The sequence below is a fragment of the Talpa europaea genome, assembly GCF_964194135.1.
Source record: "Talpa europaea genome assembly, chromosome: 7".
NCBI classification, from domain to species: domain Eukaryota; kingdom Metazoa; phylum Chordata; class Mammalia; order Eulipotyphla; family Talpidae; genus Talpa; species Talpa europaea.
Genome location: NC_140074.1, coordinates 122,489,053 through 122,509,102, shown reverse-complemented (window position 1 = coordinate 122,509,102; position 20,050 = coordinate 122,489,053). Strand labels below are relative to the sequence as shown.

At 53.2% G+C, this 20,050-nt stretch overlaps 1 protein-coding gene across 1 annotated transcript; it reads left to right on the top strand.

Moving 5' to 3' along the window:
* Positions 1 to 11,114: 11,114 nt before the first annotated feature.
* On the top strand, positions 11,115 to 17,787 carry DCAKD (dephospho-CoA kinase domain containing; the record flags this gene model as incomplete). The annotated part of the gene is made up of 4 exons (XM_084236221.1): positions 11,115 to 11,226; positions 11,582 to 11,785; positions 14,798 to 14,885; positions 17,496 to 17,787. The coding sequence occupies 4 exons, from the start codon at positions 11,115 to 11,117 to the stop codon at positions 17,785 to 17,787; spliced, it is 696 nt and encodes a 231-aa protein (XP_084092347.1).
* Between the last annotated feature and the right edge of the window lie 2,263 nt (positions 17,788 to 20,050).

The window sequence follows — 20,050 nt, the reverse complement described above, 5'->3', positions numbered from 1 at the left end:
CTCTGCAACACGAATTCAGTTCGATCCCCGGCTGGCTAGGGAGTAACCCACATGGGAGTAACCCACAGTAACCCTCCTGTCTTGTCCACTTCTGCCCTCAGCAGTGTATTTCGGTCAGTCTGCCTGTTCTGTTCCTCACTCTGTCTCTGGAGAATCCTCTCACCCCCGCATCTCTGGCCTGTGCCCCAGCTCTTGTATGCATAAATAAATAAATCTTAAAAAAAAAAAAAAAGAAGGCAGGTGTTAGTCCTGTTTTACTATGAGAAAACAAAAGGTTCAATGATTTGTTCAAAGTTTCACAACTATTGAATATGAGTTCAGACTTGAACCTGGTGTTTTAATAGCGTCTGGTGTAATAACAAAATTACCTTATTCCTTTGCCTCTCCCGGGAGGAGCATATGGTGAGACATGTGTCTGGAGCCTGGAGCGGTGATCAAGGGGCAAGTCACAGAAGTCCTTAAGTGTCAGGCTTAGGAGTTTGGGCTTCTTAGGAGTTTGATGTCAACCTATGGGAGGTGGCTTTTTTTTTTCCTTGAGCTCTATAATAAAGGATAAATATTAATGGTATTTGTGAAGTATGGTATGAATTTAATTGCATATTAATATTTATTTTAAATAAACATACGCAAAATAAGTTTAATTTTAAGAACCTAGAGTAAAAGACCCAGGAGTCAAAGGAGTCGTCTGTTGGACTCAGAGGGTGGTTTCTCAAAGACAACTTGAAGCAGCACTATAACCCAGGTGGCATGCTAGGTGCGGAAGACACAGAGGTGATTGAGATGCAGATCATTGTCAGGGTGAAGTGAGATTATGTAAGCTGCTAGAGCATACTCAAAGTTTGTGACTGCCTTCCTGAATAATGGAGAATGTGTGTTTGAGCTTAAAACCCTCTTAACACCGCAAAGCTTAAGCTTTAATTCTGAGGAGGTGCCTTCATTGAAGCCCCTGTAGCAGCCCTTCAGCCTTTTCTCTGGGCTTGTCCTGGAGCGGTGATGCAGCTGCTCTTAGCAGGTTGGGCCACAAGAAAGCCTACTTAGAAGGCAAGGCCCCATTTATTCTAGAAACAACCTGATAATACGGGGGAGGGACAGGCATGTTCCTATTCCTGACTCTGCCTTGGCCAGGGAACTGATGAGATTCTGGGCATCTCTCTGGTGTATCAGGAGTAGGGAAAGGCTAAGAGCCACAAACCTAAGTTATCTGTAATTTGTTCAGGTCATGAAGGGTCTGGAACATGAGATCTGACTCTGTGAAATAAGAATTACTTCTACAATGAATTAGAACCAGAGAGATATTTTCTAAGGAAGAATTTGCCATGACTGGAAACTGTCTCAAAAGCCACTGAGTTTCCTGGACTAGCCATGGCCAGGTGTAGACAGTGGTGATGTAGAGGAGATTCAAGCACTGGAAGGGTGCTTGGACCAAATGGTCCTTTTGGTCAAGAAGGGAAATCCTGTTTATCCACAGTACCGTTGATGTCCAGGAGAAAGGTTTCAGGGACTGGAGTGATCAGCGAAAGATGTCAGATTACTTCATTCTTTGATGTAATGGATCCCTAGTCTGCTGGACACTGTTGTAAGTAACTGGGTATGTTAGTCGGGAAGATAAACAAGATTTCTACCATAAAGGAAGCAGAGATACAGTCGAGAGAGAGAGAGGGAAAGGAGACAGGGTAGGAGTTAATGAAGGACCACCTGTATGTGTGGCATCATTACACGCTTTTATCTATTTCCAATTCTTTCAACAAGTGGCGCTTGAATGGGAAGACAGGATGAGAGGCTAAGTTACTTGCTAGGCTTGAAGAACAGAAATAGGGCGCTGCCGCTAATTGACTTTCTAAAAGAGGGCAAATTGATTAACCTCTAAACATCAGTTTCCTCTTGTGTAAAATGGGCATGGTGACTGTATCCACCTCAAGGACTGAAGATTCAAAGAGATAATGCCTCTAGAGTGCTCTTGGGAGCTGGGCATGCAATCGCTCAGTTATCTGCCGGAGCTAGCCAGCATTTCTATTGCCAGAGGCTGCACAGCTAGTGATGGTCAGGTCTGAGTTTGAAGCTAGGGCTCCCTGTGGTTTCCGCACCCCCACTCCCCCCACCCCCGCCAGCATAGGAAGGCTCGGGTTCTCATGAACCCAACCCCCCTCGCCCCGGGCCCGCCCCCCTCGCCCCGGGCCCGCCCCCCTCGCCCCGGGCCCGCCCCCCTCGCCCCGGGCCCGCCCCTTCCGTTGACTGGGCGTCGGGTCCGCGTGCGCGCGATCCGGAGGCCCCGCCTGGCCGCCCGCAGCCGCCCAGTAAGCGCCTCTGAGATTGGGCGAGCAGAGGCGGCCCGGGTCGGGTCAGAGGCCCGGTACGTAGCGCGGCGCGCGGGCGGCAGAGCCGCCGGCCCGGGGAGGGAGCGGGTCGGGCGGCGGCGCTCCGGTGCCGCCCGGGCCCCGAGGCGGCTGGGGCGCCCGGTCCGGCGGGCTGGGTCCGCTGTCCGGCCGCGCTGGGGTGCGCCGGTCGTGCTCAGGGTGGGCGGCAGAGCGCGCGCCTTTTTTCCCTTCCTCGGTCACAATTTATTGAACACAAACTTTTGATTCTGGGTCAGATGCTTTGAGCTCTTGGCCTTTGTCTTGACCGCCCCCTGCTACGCCAGGTGTTACTGTCCTGGTTGACAGCTGTGAGTTGGAGAAAGGTTTCCAACTAGAAAGCGGCGGAAATTGGATTCAAACCTGGAGACTGTCCAAGGCCAACACGCTGCAGAACTGGGCTGTTGAATCCAGTCCGCCACTGCGGTTGTGTGACCTCGGGCGCCTTCCCGACTCGCGGTTCGCACATCTGTGAAGAATGAGCTCTATCGCATAGGGTGGATGGAAGGTGCCTTGCTGGGTAGCTGAGTGATCGATCTCTGCTTTTTAGACCTGGCTTCCCTCTCCCCTAGGGTTGTAAGTTTTAGCGAGGACCGTCACCCCCGCCCCGCCCCGCCCCCTGGAGGAGCGCGCCGCAAGGTGGCGTTCCCACGCGTTAACCTGCAGAGGGCGGCCTTTCAGCTTTCCAAATGGAAGCCCTGACACCTTCGGCGTGGAGTTTGCTTATGAAGTTTTCAAAGATTTCTCTCTCCCCTTTAGTTAGAGGAAATTACCAGTGGGATGTAATTTCAAGTCGAGGAAATGGAAGCTTTTGAATATGAGGGAGGTGGGTGCACGGTGCAGACAGAAACCTGGGGAAATAGGTGAAATGCTACAGAGAGATGTAGCTGTTGCCTGAGATAAAAATCTCAGTGATCGAGGTTATTAGATAACAGAAGTGAGGATTCCAACTTGGAAACAGTGTGACAGATTTTTCTCTGAGAACTGCTCTAACGACTGAACTGCTCCAAGTTGAGTTACGTTTATATCCCTTGTTACAGAGTAGCCTACCTGCAGAAAAAAGAAGGGAACAGGGAGTCATTGACTTTAAAAATAATTATTCTTGACAGGGGGTTTCTGGTTTTCATCTGCAGGTTTAGATCTTTCTTGACCTAACGTTACCTTGACCTAAAGACATGTGGACTCCGTCTATGCTGAGAGGAGGGCAAATGCTGGCGTTTAATCATTTCCTGACTTCTGCAGAATGCACTGCGGAGAGACAAAGGCTAGGTATCCATCGTTTAAAGCTTTAGTAGCTCCTTGATTTTCAGTGAGGGTGAAAGGCTGACTCTCCCACAGGCACCAGATTCCTGCTTGGGGCTACTTTACAGAACTGGGTGAAACATCTGACTTTAAACCCATGCGGATGACTTTGCTCCTTTGCCTGCTAGACCAGGAAGGTGTGGGGGAGGGTGTGTGTGTGTGTGGGGGGGGGGTCCCAGAAGTTCACAGTAAGTTCTCGTGGCTGGTGAATAACAGAAAGTGAACAGGCCAGTTGGGATGTTGTATTTTTTTTTTTTTTTTTTTTTTTTTTTTGCTGGGCCCTGAATTCCCACCTGATAGATCTCCAATCTTGAGGAAGGGCTGAATCTGTCCTTCTGGATAATGTTTCAGAGGGTCAGAACTCTCTTGGTGTCTGTGCCTTAAGAACAAAAGATTAGGGCTGGTACTGAACACAGGCCAGCCCTGAGTTTAGCTTTGTTTCGAAAACTACCCACTGGCACATTTTTAGGTAGTTAAAATTTTTCTCTGAAAGTTTCAGTAGTTGCAAAGGATTATGATTTCTGGTTAATTGGAAATATTGACATTTTTAAAAATAGCACTGTTAACATCAGGGCTTTAAATCTGTGCAGTGGACTCTAAATATCATAATGATTTGCTTTCCCTCATCCTTTGAAAAACAACCTGAGCCAGTTTTTGTTTTACAGTTGAAGTTTCACATTGTCCTTTTCCCTCCTTGAATTTCCATTTCATTCTCCCCCCAGATTTTTTTCTAGTATAATTATACAGTTTATGCTTGAAGGCCTTTCATTTGTCGTCCTACTTCTCTGCCACACAATAAAGTTAAAACATTTTTGAAAATATTGTCATAATATTAAGCATTTTTTTTGGACTGAGTCATAACAGTCATAAAATACATGATTAGGGCCTCCCCGGTGGCGCAGCGGTTGAGCGCTGGGTTGCGAAGCTGCCCGCAGCCTCTGCAGCGCCAGTTCGATCCCCGGCTGCTCCCCGGCCACCGGAGGAGGGTCCCACATGGCGCGCGGACCTCTCCTGCCGCCCGCTGCTCCCCTCAGCAGTGTACTTCGGTCCTTCTGCCTGCTCTGCTCCCCGCTCTGGCTCTGGTGGATTCTCTCACCCTCCCGCGCTTCTGACTGTACCCAGTGCTTGTATAAATAAATAAAAATAAATCTTTAAAAATAAAATACATGATTAAAAGACCAAATATATCACTAGTTTTGATATATGTTTGTTAGAATGAGCAGAGCTTTTAGGTTTTTGTTTTAAGGGCTGTATGTAAGCACTGAAAGAGTTGGTTCATCTAAATAAATACACAGGAGTTGAAGGTATTTGTTGTGGCAACATTACTGAATTCTTTGAACACTTTGTGAATTATAGACTAAAAAAAATCACAGTGATCAATCATTGGACTCAATTATTAATGACCTGTAAGCCAACAGTTCTTTTAGATCCTCTCACTTTATTGAAGGCAAAGAGGGTGGAGACCATCAGACTCAGCAGGAGGATTTGTTAGTCACTCTAGGCCTGAATGTCAGTGTCAGCCTGAATATCATTTTAATTGCCCCCTTGTGGTGCCAGGGGAGCATTGCATTGTGGGATGTGCACCTTAGTGAGATCTGGCAAGGACAGGTGGTTAGCCTTTCCTTGAAACATGGAAGATGGGTGAGTGAATGGAGCCTTGGGGGAGGCGACGCTGCAACTGGTTCCCAGGCTGATCAGTTCCCAAAGGTAGACGCTGTGGAAATTGACTTGGACATTCATTCCACTTAAACTGTGACTTTGTGTCCCTTGGAAAATCGTCCACATCCCTTAGGGGTTCTCATTCCCCAGTGTGAAGACCCTCTAGAACTATCATATACACACCTGACTTTGTTTGACTTCCATTTCCTCACCATTGCAATGGGAATAAATCAAAGACCTGAATTCCTGGGTGGTTGTGCTGATCACATGGGATCAAGGCACGCTTGCCACCCTATACCTGCCTCATCTGGGAGCCCTAGACCTTGTCAGCCCAGGAATGTGGGGGTCAGAAGTGATGTGGAAAAGATTTTGTGATTCTCATGGTGGGGTTTCCGGGACAGATAAGTTCTAACTGCCCCCCAAACATTTATTTAGTAGAAGAACGGGGGTACAGGCCCTGTAAGGACTTGTACTCTGAGTGGGCTGGCAAGTGTCGAGGGTTTTGACCAGAGGGGTGACATGATTGGACTTGCATTTTTATGACTCATCTGGCTGCTGTGTTACAAGTAGACAGTTGGGGAGCGAACAAGGAGGTCACCCTCAGAGCCTACTGCAGCCATCAGGACCCGATGACGTGTGTGTATATGATATATAATTAATTAGTTGGTACAATATATATAAGTTTATTTATATATATATTTATATATGTGTATATCTACATGGTTGGTGAAGGTGGAGGAGAGCTGGTAGGGGGCGCTGGTGGGCTGGATGTAGACTGTGAGGGACCAGCAGGACTCCAAGGTTAGCCTGAGCACAGAAAGGACAGAGGTGCCGTTCTGGGGACTGGAGTGTATCCCAGAGTTGGGGAAGATATGGTGACAGTGATATATGTCACCTCATTTAATCTTGACAAAACCCTGTGAACAGTCATCATTAATTTCATTTTATATGCAAAGCAACAAGCCATGCTGTAGTCAGTTGCCCAAGATCACATGGCCGGTTAAGGGGGAAAGCGAGATCCCAGCTCAGGCTCCTGTCACCCCGAAGCCCCTGAGAGTCGGCTCTCCCCATGATCCTATTTCAGCATAAATGCTGAATAGTAGTCCTGTTCAAACAAACTCCTGCCCATCCATAAGCCCCCTTAGGGGTGATGGTTGTTTGCCTGGAGAGTACTGGAACGAGAGACTCGTTCCCTCCCTTCCCTAGTGTTGGCAGCGGGAGGAGGGAGAGGGAGACTGACCCTGGGCACCTTCTCTGTAGCTCCCTCCAGGTAATTGGCAGCCTGGAGGAGGTGGTGACTTAATAGCCAGGCAGAGAAAAGGGCTTGGACTTTGGTTTAAACAGCAACCCTCACCAATAATGAAAGATTAGGAGTGAGAAAACCACAGATAAAAATAGCACTTACTAGTTAACTGGAAAACAATATATTTTTGCAACCACTGGTTCCACGAGAAAATAATTGGGTCCCAAGGCAGGGAATGACTCGTTTTCATGAATGATTATATTGATCATTGGAGCAAAATGGATACATCCCCTTTGGAAAGCAATTCAAAGGAGAAGCTTCTAGCTGGTCAGGCATGCCCAGTGTGAAATTCTGTGAGATTGCAAGAGGAGAAAGGAACAAAGCTGCAAGCTAATGAGGGAACCAGGGGCTGGCTCCAGCACAAGCCCCTTTGGGGCTGTTGATTGGGCGATGGCGAAGCAATAGAACTTGCTTCCACTTATGTCCTGAGCTCGCCCACAGAAGAAGAGTGTCCATTCAAGGGCAGCCATATTAGTTCCTTATTCTTTTTAACCCATTGGGTATTTTTTTTTTTTTAATTTCCATTTCTTTCTAGGAGGGATTTACTAGCAACAAGCAGCTTGTTCTGATGGCTAAAAGGAGCAGACTGGGAGGTCGTTTCCAGCCTCCCTTTGCACTGACTGGAGAACGTGACCCCCAGTATACCCCCTCCTTTCTGTTCATAGAGTCATTCAGTCATTCATTCTATAGATAGTTCTAGGGCAGCAACTGTAACTAAAAAGCAATGGGAAACATTGGTTATTGCTTTGTACCAGCCAGGCTTTATTCTAAACACTACATTTATGAGCTCATTTACTCTTCACCTCAACTTGAGTTGAAGAATGGGTAACGTCTCAGACCGATGTGGGACACTGCCTGATGCTGGAGACAAAAGGCTAAATAAAAACGACCTGGCTCATGGCTTCATGGAGCTTATTTTCTCTAATGCATGGAAAATAGTCACTCAAGTAAAGAAAAGTGAAAGCATGGGGGTACAGGGAAGGAGGGAGCAGTGGGTGTCGGGGCCTGGCTTGGTGAGGAAGCTCTGAGAGGAACTGTGAGACCTGCCCCCTCACTGCTGTCAGGTGCGCTTCAGGGAAACCTCCCGGGCTCCTCATTTAAAGCAACCACCCCCATTGCCCTTGATATGCTCCCCCACTTAGTGCCACTATACAGATTGTGAGCTTAGCATGTCACATGCCCCCACTTCAGTAGAACTGGGGCCACCCTGGGCAGCTGTTGTAGTCACACCCTGTGTCTGGGCAGGGTTTAGAGGCCAAGACCCAGGCCTCAGCTTCCAGTCCACAGCTTCCTGCTTAGCAGTGGTTCTGGTGTCAACTGGCTGGGGCGCAGGGTCCTGGCCTAGGTGGGACTCTGGGCTGGGCGGAGCCTGGGTTCTGTGCCAGTTTCTTAAGCATCAGGGCTTTCAGCTCACTGCTGGGTTAAGAGGTGCTGCGAGGGTCGGGGTAAACAGCAGTGGAATGAGGTGAGGCTGGGGTGGCTTCTGAGCCCAGGTGGCTGCTTCCCCAGGGGGGCCTGAGGGGACCTGCCTGGACAGGACTTGCAGGCAGCTTCGCACCTCCTCTTGAGCCTCAAGGGAGGCTGGGCTTTTGCCCTTCAGGAGATCTACCAGCAGAGCTGTGAACACCAGGTCCTCACAGACCTGGCCAGGCAGAGTAGCTCAGACTCCTGCTTTCCTTCTGCTGTGTTCCTGCAGGATCCATTTTTGTCTGTCTGTCCAGTTGAGGGCAAGACCTGCGTTTTCCGTCGGTTGCCCGCTGGTTCCTGGAGAGGAGCTCGGCTGCCTTGGTGAAGGAGTGAGTTATGAGGGGCTTCCTGGGTGGCCACGGCTGCTACTTGTTCAGGCAGGGGCTCCTGGACACATGCTCCTCCGTCCCCTCGGCCTTCCTGACAGAGGCCAAGCAGCTGTTGGTCTGTTTCCACAAAGGGTCACCTATGGCACCGAGAAGGGATGGTATTCACAAGGTTACTGCGGGAGCCGGCGACAGAGCTGTGCCCTGGTTGCTGTCCCTCAGAGCCCACCCCTAATTCTGCGGCGCACAAACACCAGTGTGAGCATCAATAAATCATTTTTCTTTGATTGAGTCTGTTTGCTGGTCGTCAGATTCGCTGCCTTTATTTCATCTCACTTGGCCCAATGGTAAATTCATTTCTCATTTCCTGAGGACATTAAGGCAGGGGTCCAGAACTCCATCCAGGCTCTGCTAATACCCTCGGCCCTGGGTCAGTCCTTTCCTCTCTCTAGTCCTTAGTCTGCCACAACAAATGAAGAGCGACAGTTGGTCCCAAGCGGTGCTGCATAGCGCACCTGCCGGGCACCGCAGAGAGCGGGCTCAGGAGCTCTCAGAAGGTGTCCCGGTCCTGCGGATGTTGGGGGGGGTGGTGCTTCCAGGACCCTTCAGCCCAGTCTGGCAATGTTGGGTGACCAGGTGAGCCTGGCTTGTCACCGATGTGGGATTGGGCCCCCGTGGAGAGCTGCTCTCGGCCATGCCCTCTTCCCGAGCCACACTTACATTTCTCCAGGTTGCTCATTGGCACACGAGAAACCAACTTGTTGCTTTAGAGAGAACAGGACAGGGTTGGGATTCAAAATGCCATGGCTAGATTTTCTGTTTCAAAGCTTTAAACTTTTTTTTTTTTTTGACAGATGAACCCTGTCTTTAACTTCCTTCCTTGTAAGCTGGAGGGAGGTCACCTGGGGGGGTAACTCCGATCCTAGAAATGGAGGAGAAACACTCACTCCACCCCTGGTTTCCCTGGTGAGGATGAGCCAGGGTAGAGTTAAACTGCTAAGTTGGGCCACTGTCGCCCCAAGCCACCCACCCACACAACCCACCTCTGAGTGACTGCCTCCCCCCGTCATTTGATGTGTCCTCAAGGGAGACAGACTCATTTCATTACAAGCACAAAGTGTAATTAGGACAGCAGATCTGCTGTTTAACCAAAAAAAAAAAAAAAAGTCCTATGACAGATTTCAAGGTCCTGGAAAAGTGATTTGAGGCTGTGGGAAGATAGGTGAGAGCTGGCCTTCAATTTGATCTCTTCCAGCCTGGGAACAATACTCAGGATGTGGTAACCCTGTTTACTCCAGAAAATGCAACAGTGACTTTTTAACAAAAATCTACTGCAAGATGGGGCCTCCCCGGTGGCGCAGCGGTTGAGCGCTGGGTTGCGAAGCTGTGCGCAGCCTCTGCAGCGCCGGTTCGATTCCCGGCTGCTCCCCGGCCACGGGAGGAGGGTCCCACATGGCGCGCAGACCTCTCCTGCCGCCCGCTGCTCCCCCCAGCAGTGTACTTCGGTCCTGCTGCCTGCTCTGCTCCCCGCTCTGGCTCTGGTGAATTCTCTCACCCTCCCGCGCTTCTGACTGTACCCAGTGCATGTATAAACAAAACAAACAAACAAATAAATAAATAAAATAAAACATGCCTCAAAAAAAAAAAAAAATCTACTGCGAGATAGCCCAAGGTTGCATGGATATAAACTTCATGAAAGTCTTGTTTTCCATTCTGTGACTTGCAATATGACTAACCCCCCCCATCACCCCCTGCACCTCAGGCCCATTTTGTTCACTGGGCATTTGCTCCACACCAGGCACTATACCAGGCACGAGGGATTGTCACTGCACGGCAGCCTTAGCAGGCAGCTTCTGGTAACCCCATTTTATGGAGGTTCAGAAAGGCAAGTGACTTGCCCGGAGTTGCAAATCGTGTGAGTGGAAAAGGTGGGTTTGAGGAGCTTTGAGCTCTTGGCCTCCATGCTGTGCTGCTGCTGCTTAGTCCCACAGGCCTCTCAGCCCCCACACCAGGCTCGGGCATTCCCCCCAGCCTGCCTTTCTTCCCTTACATTCCTTCTTGGCAGGATGCATACTTCTCTAAACCTCAGGCTTAGCAGGTGCTGAGTTCCCCACCTGGACCACTCCTTGGTCAAGGAGGAGGGATTATTCCTCAGTCCACCAGCCACCCAGGCGGTCCTGGTGCTGGGGCCCGCAGGCTGGCAGCCCATGTCTCTGTGAGCCTGTGTCCCAAACTAGAAAATGGAGGCGGGAGCAGAGCTGGGGGTATCTGTGGGTCTCTGGAAAGTACCTGGGGTTCACCAGAGAGGCAGGTGACCCCCTGCCTGTGGGAAGTTTGCCTCCAGAAAGCACTCTCTGCTTAGCAGCTCCTGACCTTGCTCTGCCTACTCAGCATTTTAATTGCTAAATTTATACCGTGAGCTTGCCTTCTTCATGAGTATTTTTAAAGAATTCCAAAGTCCTTTCCTGAAAGAGTTTTCTATCCCTCAAAGGACTCAGGGCTCGCCAAGCTCAGGCTTGACTGCCCAGCCGGGTTGTGCCTTCCTTCCTTCCCTCTGTCCCCTCCCAACACTGACCAGGCCTGCTTTGTCCAACAGACAGTTTCTTCTGGCCTTCCTGGACCATCCCACTTGGCTGGACCTTCCCTGCTCCGTGACTCCCGGGCTCCCCATTCTGCAGCCTCTCTGACTCCCTGTTCCCTGGGAAGATGTTCCTGGTAGGCCTGACTGGAGGCATTGCCTCGGGCAAGAGCTCGGTGATCCAGGTGTTCCAGCAGCTGGGGTGTGCGGTCATCGATGTTGACGTCATTGCCCGCCAGGGTGAGTGGAGGGCCTGGTTGCAGGATCGTCTGCAACAGCACCCCTGGCTCCCTTCCTTCTAAAAGTGCTCTCCAGGCCTCAAGGGAGGAAGGCTTTCCTGTCGGCCCTGTCCTGATTCCTGCTCCCTGCCCCATGCTTGCCTTCTCTGCTGTTCTGTTGTCTTCTTTCCCCTTCACTTAGGAAGAGCAAGAGCGCCTACTCTCTTCCTTAACTGCTTTCCCTGCCCTTGTTTTGTTTTTGCTCCAACTGAAGGAAGCACCCCTGGGCTCCCCCATCATTTTGCCTCCAGTCCCTTGGGGTCCCCTGGTTGGCCTGGAGGCTGGCAGGGTGACCCAGCCTCCTCTTCATGGCACAGTGGTCCAGCCGGGATGCCCCGCCCACCGGCGCATCGTGGAGGCCTTTGGCACCGAGGTCTTGCTGGAGAATGGCGACATCGATCGCAAGGTCCTGGGAGACCTGATCTTCAACCAGCCCGACCGGCGGCATCTGCTCAACACCATCACCCACCCTGAGATCCAAAAGGAAATGATGAAGGAGACTTTCAAGTACTTCCTCCGGGGTAAGGCCTAGGCCTGGGGTGGGGCCCTTCTCTGGGGAAAGGTTGGCCAGGGTGGGGGGAACTGGGTACCCAGGCTATTGAGTTCAAGCTATTTATTGGCACCCACCCCCCAGGCAGAGCCCTGTACCAGCCCCAGAGGAAAGAGGCACATGTCCCTCAGCTCTTAAGGAGATTGACAATTTAATGAGAAGAGACACTTGAGACTTTTGAGTCATGATCCCTAAGAAGTAAGTTGATTTTTCTAGTGGGGGTGGGGATAATAATAGCAGATGAAAATGGAGTCATGAGGCCTGAGTAAAGTCCTGGCTCTCACAGTGCCAGACCCTTTATTCTCTCACGTGTCCAGTCTGCATGCACAGAGTGCCCTCCCACCCCCGCTTCCCCTCTGGAAAGGATGACTTGTCAGACATCACGCTATGGACCCTCCCGCCCCCTCCCCTCCTGGGGGGAGCTGGTGCTAGGCATCGCCCTGCCGCCGGCTTTGGCTCTTGCTGCATCTCAGTACCTCGCTGCAGGCCTCCTTCCCTTCCTCCTCCTCCAAGGAGAGTCTCTGGACTCCCTGCCTTTGTCCTGCCTTTTGTCCATGCCAGCCCCCTCCCGCAGGAGCGAAGCCTCTGCCTCTCGCGCCTGCCCTTTCGCTGGCTCCCAGGCCGGCTGCAGTACATCTGCAGGGCTCTGAGGCGGCCGCGGCTCTCTCCTTCTGAAATGAAGCATCGGATAATGTCACCCGCTCCAAAGTTGGCCCACTGTGTCATCCACCCGCCCCCCCCCCCGCCACCACCACTTAAATAAAAGCCAGAAAGCTCTTTTCAGCTCGATAAGGTGAAAAATGGGGACGACAGCTGTGGCTTCCACAGTCCCAGTTTTTCCCTGATGAGTATAACAAATACAACTGTCAAAGTTGGTATAATCAAACGTCAGATAAGATCACCAGCTGTTGGGGAGGTCTCTGTGTAGGCAGACGATGTCTTAATAGAGTCGGGATAGTTTGCAGAGCTTATCAAGCAGGAGGGCTGTGACAGCTCTTCAGCCCTTTGCCGGTGAACCAAAAAAGCTGCCCTAAGGCTCCCGAGAGGGGCCAAGGAGAAAGGACAGTGAGGGGAGCGGAGGCGAAGGGAGCGGCAGGAGAGGGAGATAAGAGGACCTGGCCTTGGCTTCTGCTCGGAGATGGGAGGGGCACGGGAGCTGGCCTCCCTCCTCCAGGACCTATCGATCGATCGTCATCATAACCCTCATCCCTGGAGCACTTGATGAGGGCCTGTGGAGGTGCAGGGTGGGTGCCGAGTGGTTTAATCCCTTCTTTCACCTGAGGTTCCCCTTGGGCTTCCTGAGCAGCAGGTCCTGGGGAACAGGACTCCCCAGGCTGCGTGTTGGGCTCTGGGCAGAAGCGGAGCCTGTCCCTTCCCCTCACTGCTCCTGGACCCCAGCTAACTTTTTCACATACGCACAGGGTCACAGGCATAAAGTGAACCAGGAGTGTGTTTCTTTCTTTTTTTTTTTTTTTTAAGATTTATGTATTTATGCATGCAAGAGCTGGGGTGTAGGCCAGAGGTGCGGGGAGATGAAAGGATTCACCAGAGACAGAGTGGGGAGCAGAACAGGCCGATTGACTGAAACACACTCCTGAGGGGAGCAGCGGGCGAGACAGGAGAGGGCTGCTGCACCACGTGGGTCAGCTCCATGGCCGGGGAGTAAACTCAAGCATCGAACTCATGCTGCAGTGGCTGCCACTAGCTTCACAGTGCTTAGATATAACCCCTGGAGCCACCAGGGAGGCCCAGGAGGGTGTTTCTGAGTTGGCTGCCCAGGGACATGCCCATTCAGTGTGTGAGGGCGCCACCCTATACTAGCCTTGGCTTGTAGTCGCCCAGAGAGAGGATCAGCCAGCACCTTTGCCCACTGGCGTTGGTTACGCAGTGCTAGTCATAACCACCAGCTCACTCCAGCCAAGTCTGGTAATCCCTGGCTGGAGGTCGGCCTCTGATGCCTGGAAGCTGCTGCTTCCTTTGGGGGCTGCTGCCACTTCCATATGGAGAGCTGGTGGAGAGATTCAGGTGGGGCTCTTCAGTGGGGGGCCAGGCTTGGGTCTGGCTCTTGGGGAAGAGTTTTTTTAGCAAAGGTTGGATGAAGTAGAGGCAAAAAGGACCCCATCACTCCTGGAAACTACCCTGGGTTCTATAACTCTGGCTGTGTCACAAATAACAATTGTTTGGGTTCAAGACCGAGGTGGACCGAGCCCTGTGTGCCTTCCCTGCCACCTCACCTGCTTCTCCTCACCAGCTGCCGAGTCCTCTGGCTCAGCCAGGGCAGTAGAACTTGTTGCTCCTAGTGCTTTGCTTTTCTGCTGTCCTTGAGTCCGCCACCCCATCTGCTCACTTTCAAATTTGGGAAGCCCTACCTGATTTTCTTTTTTTTTTTTTTTTTTTTTTAATTTTTTATTTATAGAGGCATGTTTTATTTATTTGTTTGTTTGTTTGTTTTGCTTATACATGCACTGGGTACAGTCAGAAGCGCGGGAGGGTGAGAGAATTCACCAGAGCCAGAGCGGGGAGCAGAACAGGCAGAAGGACCGAAGTACACTGCTGAGGGGAGCAGCGGGCGGCAGGAGAGGTCTGCGCGCCATGTGGGACCCTCCTCCGGTGGCCGGGTTGCAGCCGGGGATCGAACTGGCGCCGCAGAGGCCGCGGGCAGCTTCGCAACCCAGCGCTCAACCGCTGCGCCACCGGGGAGGCCCCCTACCTGATTTTCAAGGCCAGTACAAATGCATCCTTTCTAGGAGCTCTTCCCAGATTAGCCAGCTAGAAATGACTTTCTGCAGCATTCTGTTCTGCGTGGCACTGGAACTGACTAGTTCAGGTTAGTCCTCTCCTCGGAAGGTCTCCCTCTCTGTTGGGGGACTCCTCACCACAGGGGACAGAGGCCTCCTCGGCTCTGTTCCCACATCTGGCACACAGCCAGTCCTCAGTGCATGCTTGTAGAACTGAGCTCGTGGGCTTCCTGGCCTCTCCCCAGGATACCGCTATGTGATTCTGGATATCCCCCTGCTGTTTGAGACCAAGAAGTTGCTCAAGTACCTGAAGCATACAGTCGTGGTCTACTGGTAAGTGTGTGCCGTGGCCCAGCAGACAGGCTAGAAAGGAGCATCCTTGGGGGAAGACATGTACCTAAGGAATGACACACATCACTTTACCCTTTCCCCGTGGGACAGCCAGGAAGCACAGGGGGTTGGCAGCAGTACCTAGAGCCTGTAGACACCAAACTCTGTGCCTAACTTCTGTGCCTGACCCCGATATGCCTGGAGATGGGTGTGGGAAGAGAGAGAAAAGATAAAACACACACACACTCTCCACCACCACCACCCCCCCCCCATCTCTCTCTCTCTCTCTCTCTTTTCTCTAGTGCTTGGGAAGGGCTCCCCCTGCTGGCTCTTGAGACACTTTGGCCCAGATGCCAGGCCTTTCCCTAGGCTACCATGTTGTTACTCACTGGATCCCAGTTCTCTTCTGTAGCACTTTTCAACTTTCCAAACAGCTCCCACATTTATTACTTTGTTCGGTTCACCTTTCACCATGAGGTAACCAGACAGGATACTTCTGAGTTAGAGAACAGAAAACTCAAGGGGGGAGTTAGAGAATTTGTCCAGGGTCACCCACTGGCAACACCGATGAACAGAGAGTTGCAGGGAGGGGGCCTTCAGAGCCCAGCTGAGGATTTGTTCTCAGAGTCCCCCGGGACAGGAAGCAAACTAGAATGCAGGCTTGGCAACAGGAGGAGGATCAAACTGTCAGAGAAAATGAGTCAGTCCCAGAGGGGTGAGAGAGTCAGTGAGGGTGTCTCTGCCTCCCAGAGACTTCCTGGATGCCGCCCACCAGTACGGCAGACACAGAAGTGGGCACTTGGCTTTGTGGGTATTTTGGGAACAGAGTGGTTCTCAAGAGACTAACGTGTGGGAAGCGCCTAGCACACTGGGGGTGGGGCCTGGAGTGCTCGGCGCCCTCAGCCTCACCCCACCCCACCCCACTCCTTTAAAGCCCAGTCTGAATCCTGCGAGCCTGGCATGGAGCTCACACACCCTCTTAGCTCCCCCAATGACCCGTGTTGCCCCATACAAATCTGCGACCTGTCTGGGTTCTCTGTTCCCTGTTTGTGAAAAACTATCAGCTGAGGCCAAACTTCATGAACACTTGCAATTCTCTGCCTTGGAGTCTAACATAATTAGAACTTTGTACCAAGGGCTTAAAAAAAAAAAGATTGGAGAGCGTAGGTGAGGAAGCAGAACGGGGCTGGTTACATCTCCACTGCCCCTGCCCGGCCCCTCCCTGGGCTCCCTTTGAGGCCAGTGTGTTGGCTGAGAACAGAGGCAGCTGTGGCTTATGACAGCCAAGTGGGGCTTTATAGATTCTGACTGCTTCCCAGGGGGCCCTCCAGCCCCACTCACCAGCACAGGAGCCCTTGGTGCCCTTCACACCCCACTTCTGCACATGGGGGCGTACGACTCGAGAGATGCCAAGGGATGGGAACGAGCGATGGTTTGCTTTTCATAAAAGGGACCTATACTTTATAGAAATAGGGATATCCCGGTGAATTCCTTTAACTGGCAAACGGCCCCTGGCATACTTGAAATAATATGGGGCATTTACCAGAATGTGGTCATTCACATTTTTAAGGAGTTTGCCAGTTGTGGAGTAAGTGTTCGGGTGAAAAGCCCATTGTCACAAAATAGCATGATCGGTTTTTCAGCTCCCCATCTGGGATGCTTCTCAGCTCCAGGAGGGGCCGTGGGAGGTGCTGCCTCCAGTCTCGGCCTCCCCAGTGTGGGGATAATGCTCCTCCTGTTTCATAACTGGGAAAAAGGAGGCCTAGTGGTAAAGCAGAGAGACCAGGTAGCAGAAAACAGACTCTGCAGCCCATCTTCCTGCCTGGGGCTGGATAGGTGTTGGACGTGACCCCATTCCAGAGGACAGCCCAGTAGTTGCTGCATAGCCGAAGGGAGGACAGGGAGTTTCCTGGGGAAGGACCTAGATGGTATGTCATGGTGGGCAAGGGGTAGTCTTCGAATTCTTCTGGGAGTCCGGGTGTCCTGGGCTTGACCGTAACGTTTAGTCCCGCCTCAAGGCTGAGGGTCCAATTCTCCAGCCCTTGCTCCCATTAGAAACCCCTCAGGGCTGCCTGTCACTCTTTCTCAGTGACATCAGCACAGCAGCCACCAGCTCAGTGCCGTCCTTTTGGTCTAAACATGGGGGGCGGGAAGCCAAGGAAGGGTCCCTGTGGCAGCCCGGGAAGCTGTTTCTGGCACAGAGGCTGAGGGGTGGGGGTGGGGGGCAGAGTGTGTGACCAGCTGCAAGACAGGCCTTTCAATAAAGGTCACTCATCCCGGAACACAGGCTGAGGCTGATTACAAGTGATCAAATCCTTCCATCTTAAAACTGGAGAGTCTCAGGCCTAATGGCAGAGTCAGAACCCCCAGGGGCAGAAACAGCTGCCACAGTCCTTTCTCCTCCTCTTTTCTATTAAGGGGCTTAGGGAGCCCATAGTATTTCGGGGGTCCTCACAAAGCATGGGGTGAGGTGGGGGAAGCCAGTGCCAGGCCTCCATCTTGGCTATGCAACCCTAGGTAGATTCAAGGCAAGGGACTGCCCCCATCCCTGTAGCTCGCCAGTGGGAGGAGGCTGGGTCTGCCAATGCCAGGCCCCTCTTGCTCTGTCCTTAGTGACCGGGACACGCAGCTGGCACGGCTGATGCAGCGGAACAACCTGAACCGCCAGGATGCAGAGGCCCGAATCAACGCCCAGCTGCCCCTGAAGGACAAAGTCCGAATGGCCCGTCACGTACTGGACAACTCGGGCGAGTGGAGCCTCACCAGACGCCAGGTCATCCTCCTGCACGCCGAGCTGGAGCGCTCCCTGGAGTACCTGCCACTGAGGCTCAGCGTCCTCACGGGTCTGGCCGGCGTTGCCAGTCTCCTCTACCTCCTCATCCGCTACCTCCTGCCTTCTCTCTAGCTGGGCTTCCCAGGCAGGAAGGCACAGGCCAACCTTCAACACACACACTCTATGGAGGAGTCGGCCCACCACCCTCTGGAGTCCATCCAAGGCAAAGAACAGTGTCTGTCAGTAGATCTCCTGCCCTCCCTTCCCAGGAGCCAACAGAACAGTGTCCATGCCGGGGTGTGAAAGCAGCCATGAGAGACCTGTTTCTTGGGGTGGGTGCTGTCTGTGGCCTGACCAGTGTTGAAAGCTGGGAGCTTCCCTGAACTCCCCAAGCACATGCCCTGTCATGGCCAAAACCTCCTCGTGGACCATGGGATATCAGCTTGGACCAGACACTGCCACCTTCAAACAGGACCTCCCTGGGTGAAACCCGGGACCAGGATGCAGTGAGAGCTCCCTGGAGGAAATGCTGTAGCCAGCCTGAGGTGGGTCTCTTCTGGAATGACCCACCATCCTGCCTTGATACTCTCCAGCATTCCCCACACCATGCTTTTCACCTCCCACCCCCTCCCTCCCGCTCCATGCTCCCCTAGCCCTGAATTCTGGGTGGTCCACAAGCCCCTGGCTATTTCTGGACTCTCTGCCTTTGCCTGTCCATGCTGCTTCCCTACCCGGAATACCTTTTCCTCTAGAGCTGGCTAGCTCCCAGTGTAGGCACCACCTGGAGCCTGAAACTGAGTTAGGCGCTCTGGGATACCACCCTGCCGCATCTACCTTAATCTGTCATGTAGTGATCAGCCAAAAGCTAGCTGGTCTCCCTCCTAGACTGTAAGCCCTCTGAGGCGGGGGCTGTGTCTTACTATCTCTGTGATCCTCCCCCAGCGGTGCTTAATAAAGTGTGTGGATCTGGAATGTGCTGCGCTGTCGCTCTCCCCCAGCACCCCTGCCGACCAAGGTTCCCAGATGTGGTTGGCAGCATTTGGGGTTACGCTGCTTTGCCAGACCCCAGAAGGCATAGAAGCTCTCTATCTTCCCCCAGAGCATCGGGATGCAGCCAGGCCCAGATGTTCCGCACACCCACTTCCTCCATCTTCCTCCCCGTGCAAATTAGGCCAGCGTAGACATGAGCTTCCCCTTGCCAAAGCCAGCAGGCCCGCTGATGTGTTGCTCCTGCGGCCAGCAGCCTATTAAGGCCAGAAATGAGCGTGACAAATGTGAATGCTGTGGTGGTCATATTTAGAGCCCCCACTTTCCCAGAGCTGCTTCTACCTCAGAGACCAGCTCAGTAAATCACTGCAAACCCCAACAGGCAAAACAAGGCTGGACGAGGAGGCAGCAAGATGCAAGGTGGGGCCCAGGGCAGCCTGGGGCTGGCAGAAGGCAGCTGCCTTCTGGGGGTGCCTGGTAGGAGGGGGAAAGGAGGAAAAGCACGGACCCCTCACAGTGCTGTTACCCCGCCCCCCCCCCCCATCAGACAGTAAAGCCCTCTTGGGGGCCTGTGGTTTGCTGGCCATGCTGGTAGAGACACCCCGGGGGAACATCACATCGATTATTCCCACTAAGGATCCCACTGCCGATCCTCACAGGCTCCTTCCCCAGGCTTGGTGGCCAGAGACGCCTCAGCAGGCCCACGTTCTCCCAGCGGGCCTTCATGGCTCGGCTGCTGGGGCTGTGCCCTCCAGAGCTGCAGGGCTGCAGGGCGTCACCGAGCCTCAGCCGGTGCTCGCGGCGCGGCCTCCCCTCTGGCCGGCAGGTGGCAGCACTCGCCCAGGCAGGGGTCGGGCCTCAGCCGCCGTTTCTAACTTTCTCTCGGTCGCGTTCTCGCCTCCCCGCCGCCCCCCGAGGCGGAGGACGGTCTCAGGACCCCCGCCGAGCGGCCGCGGTGGGGGCGCGGGCCGGGGGTGCCTAGTGGCGGCTTGACCCTGGAGCTAGTGGAAGAGCTGTGCTCCGCGTCCCCTGGGCTGCAGCCGCGGGCGCTCGGGACGGCTCGGGACGGGACGGGACGGGCGCAGCAATGGACACGTCCACGCCCGCGAGGGCGGCGCGCACCACCCTGGACTCCCACCCCCGCGGGCGCCCTGCGCTCCATCCCCGCTTGGGCCCGGCCATCCCGCGCAGAGCCGGGAAGACACCGGCGCAGCGACCCCGCGGCCCTAACCGCCTATTCAGGCTGGGGCTGGCCCTGGGGTAACCCTCAGAGCTTGGGGAGCACAACCGTGAAGTTACCCCCTCGCAGCTTCTCAGGTGCGCAGGCGTGAAGGTGGCAGGGCTAGAATTTGACAGAGGCTCAGGGGATCCAGGTAGCCAACAGACAGGATCCCCAGGCTTCCAGAAT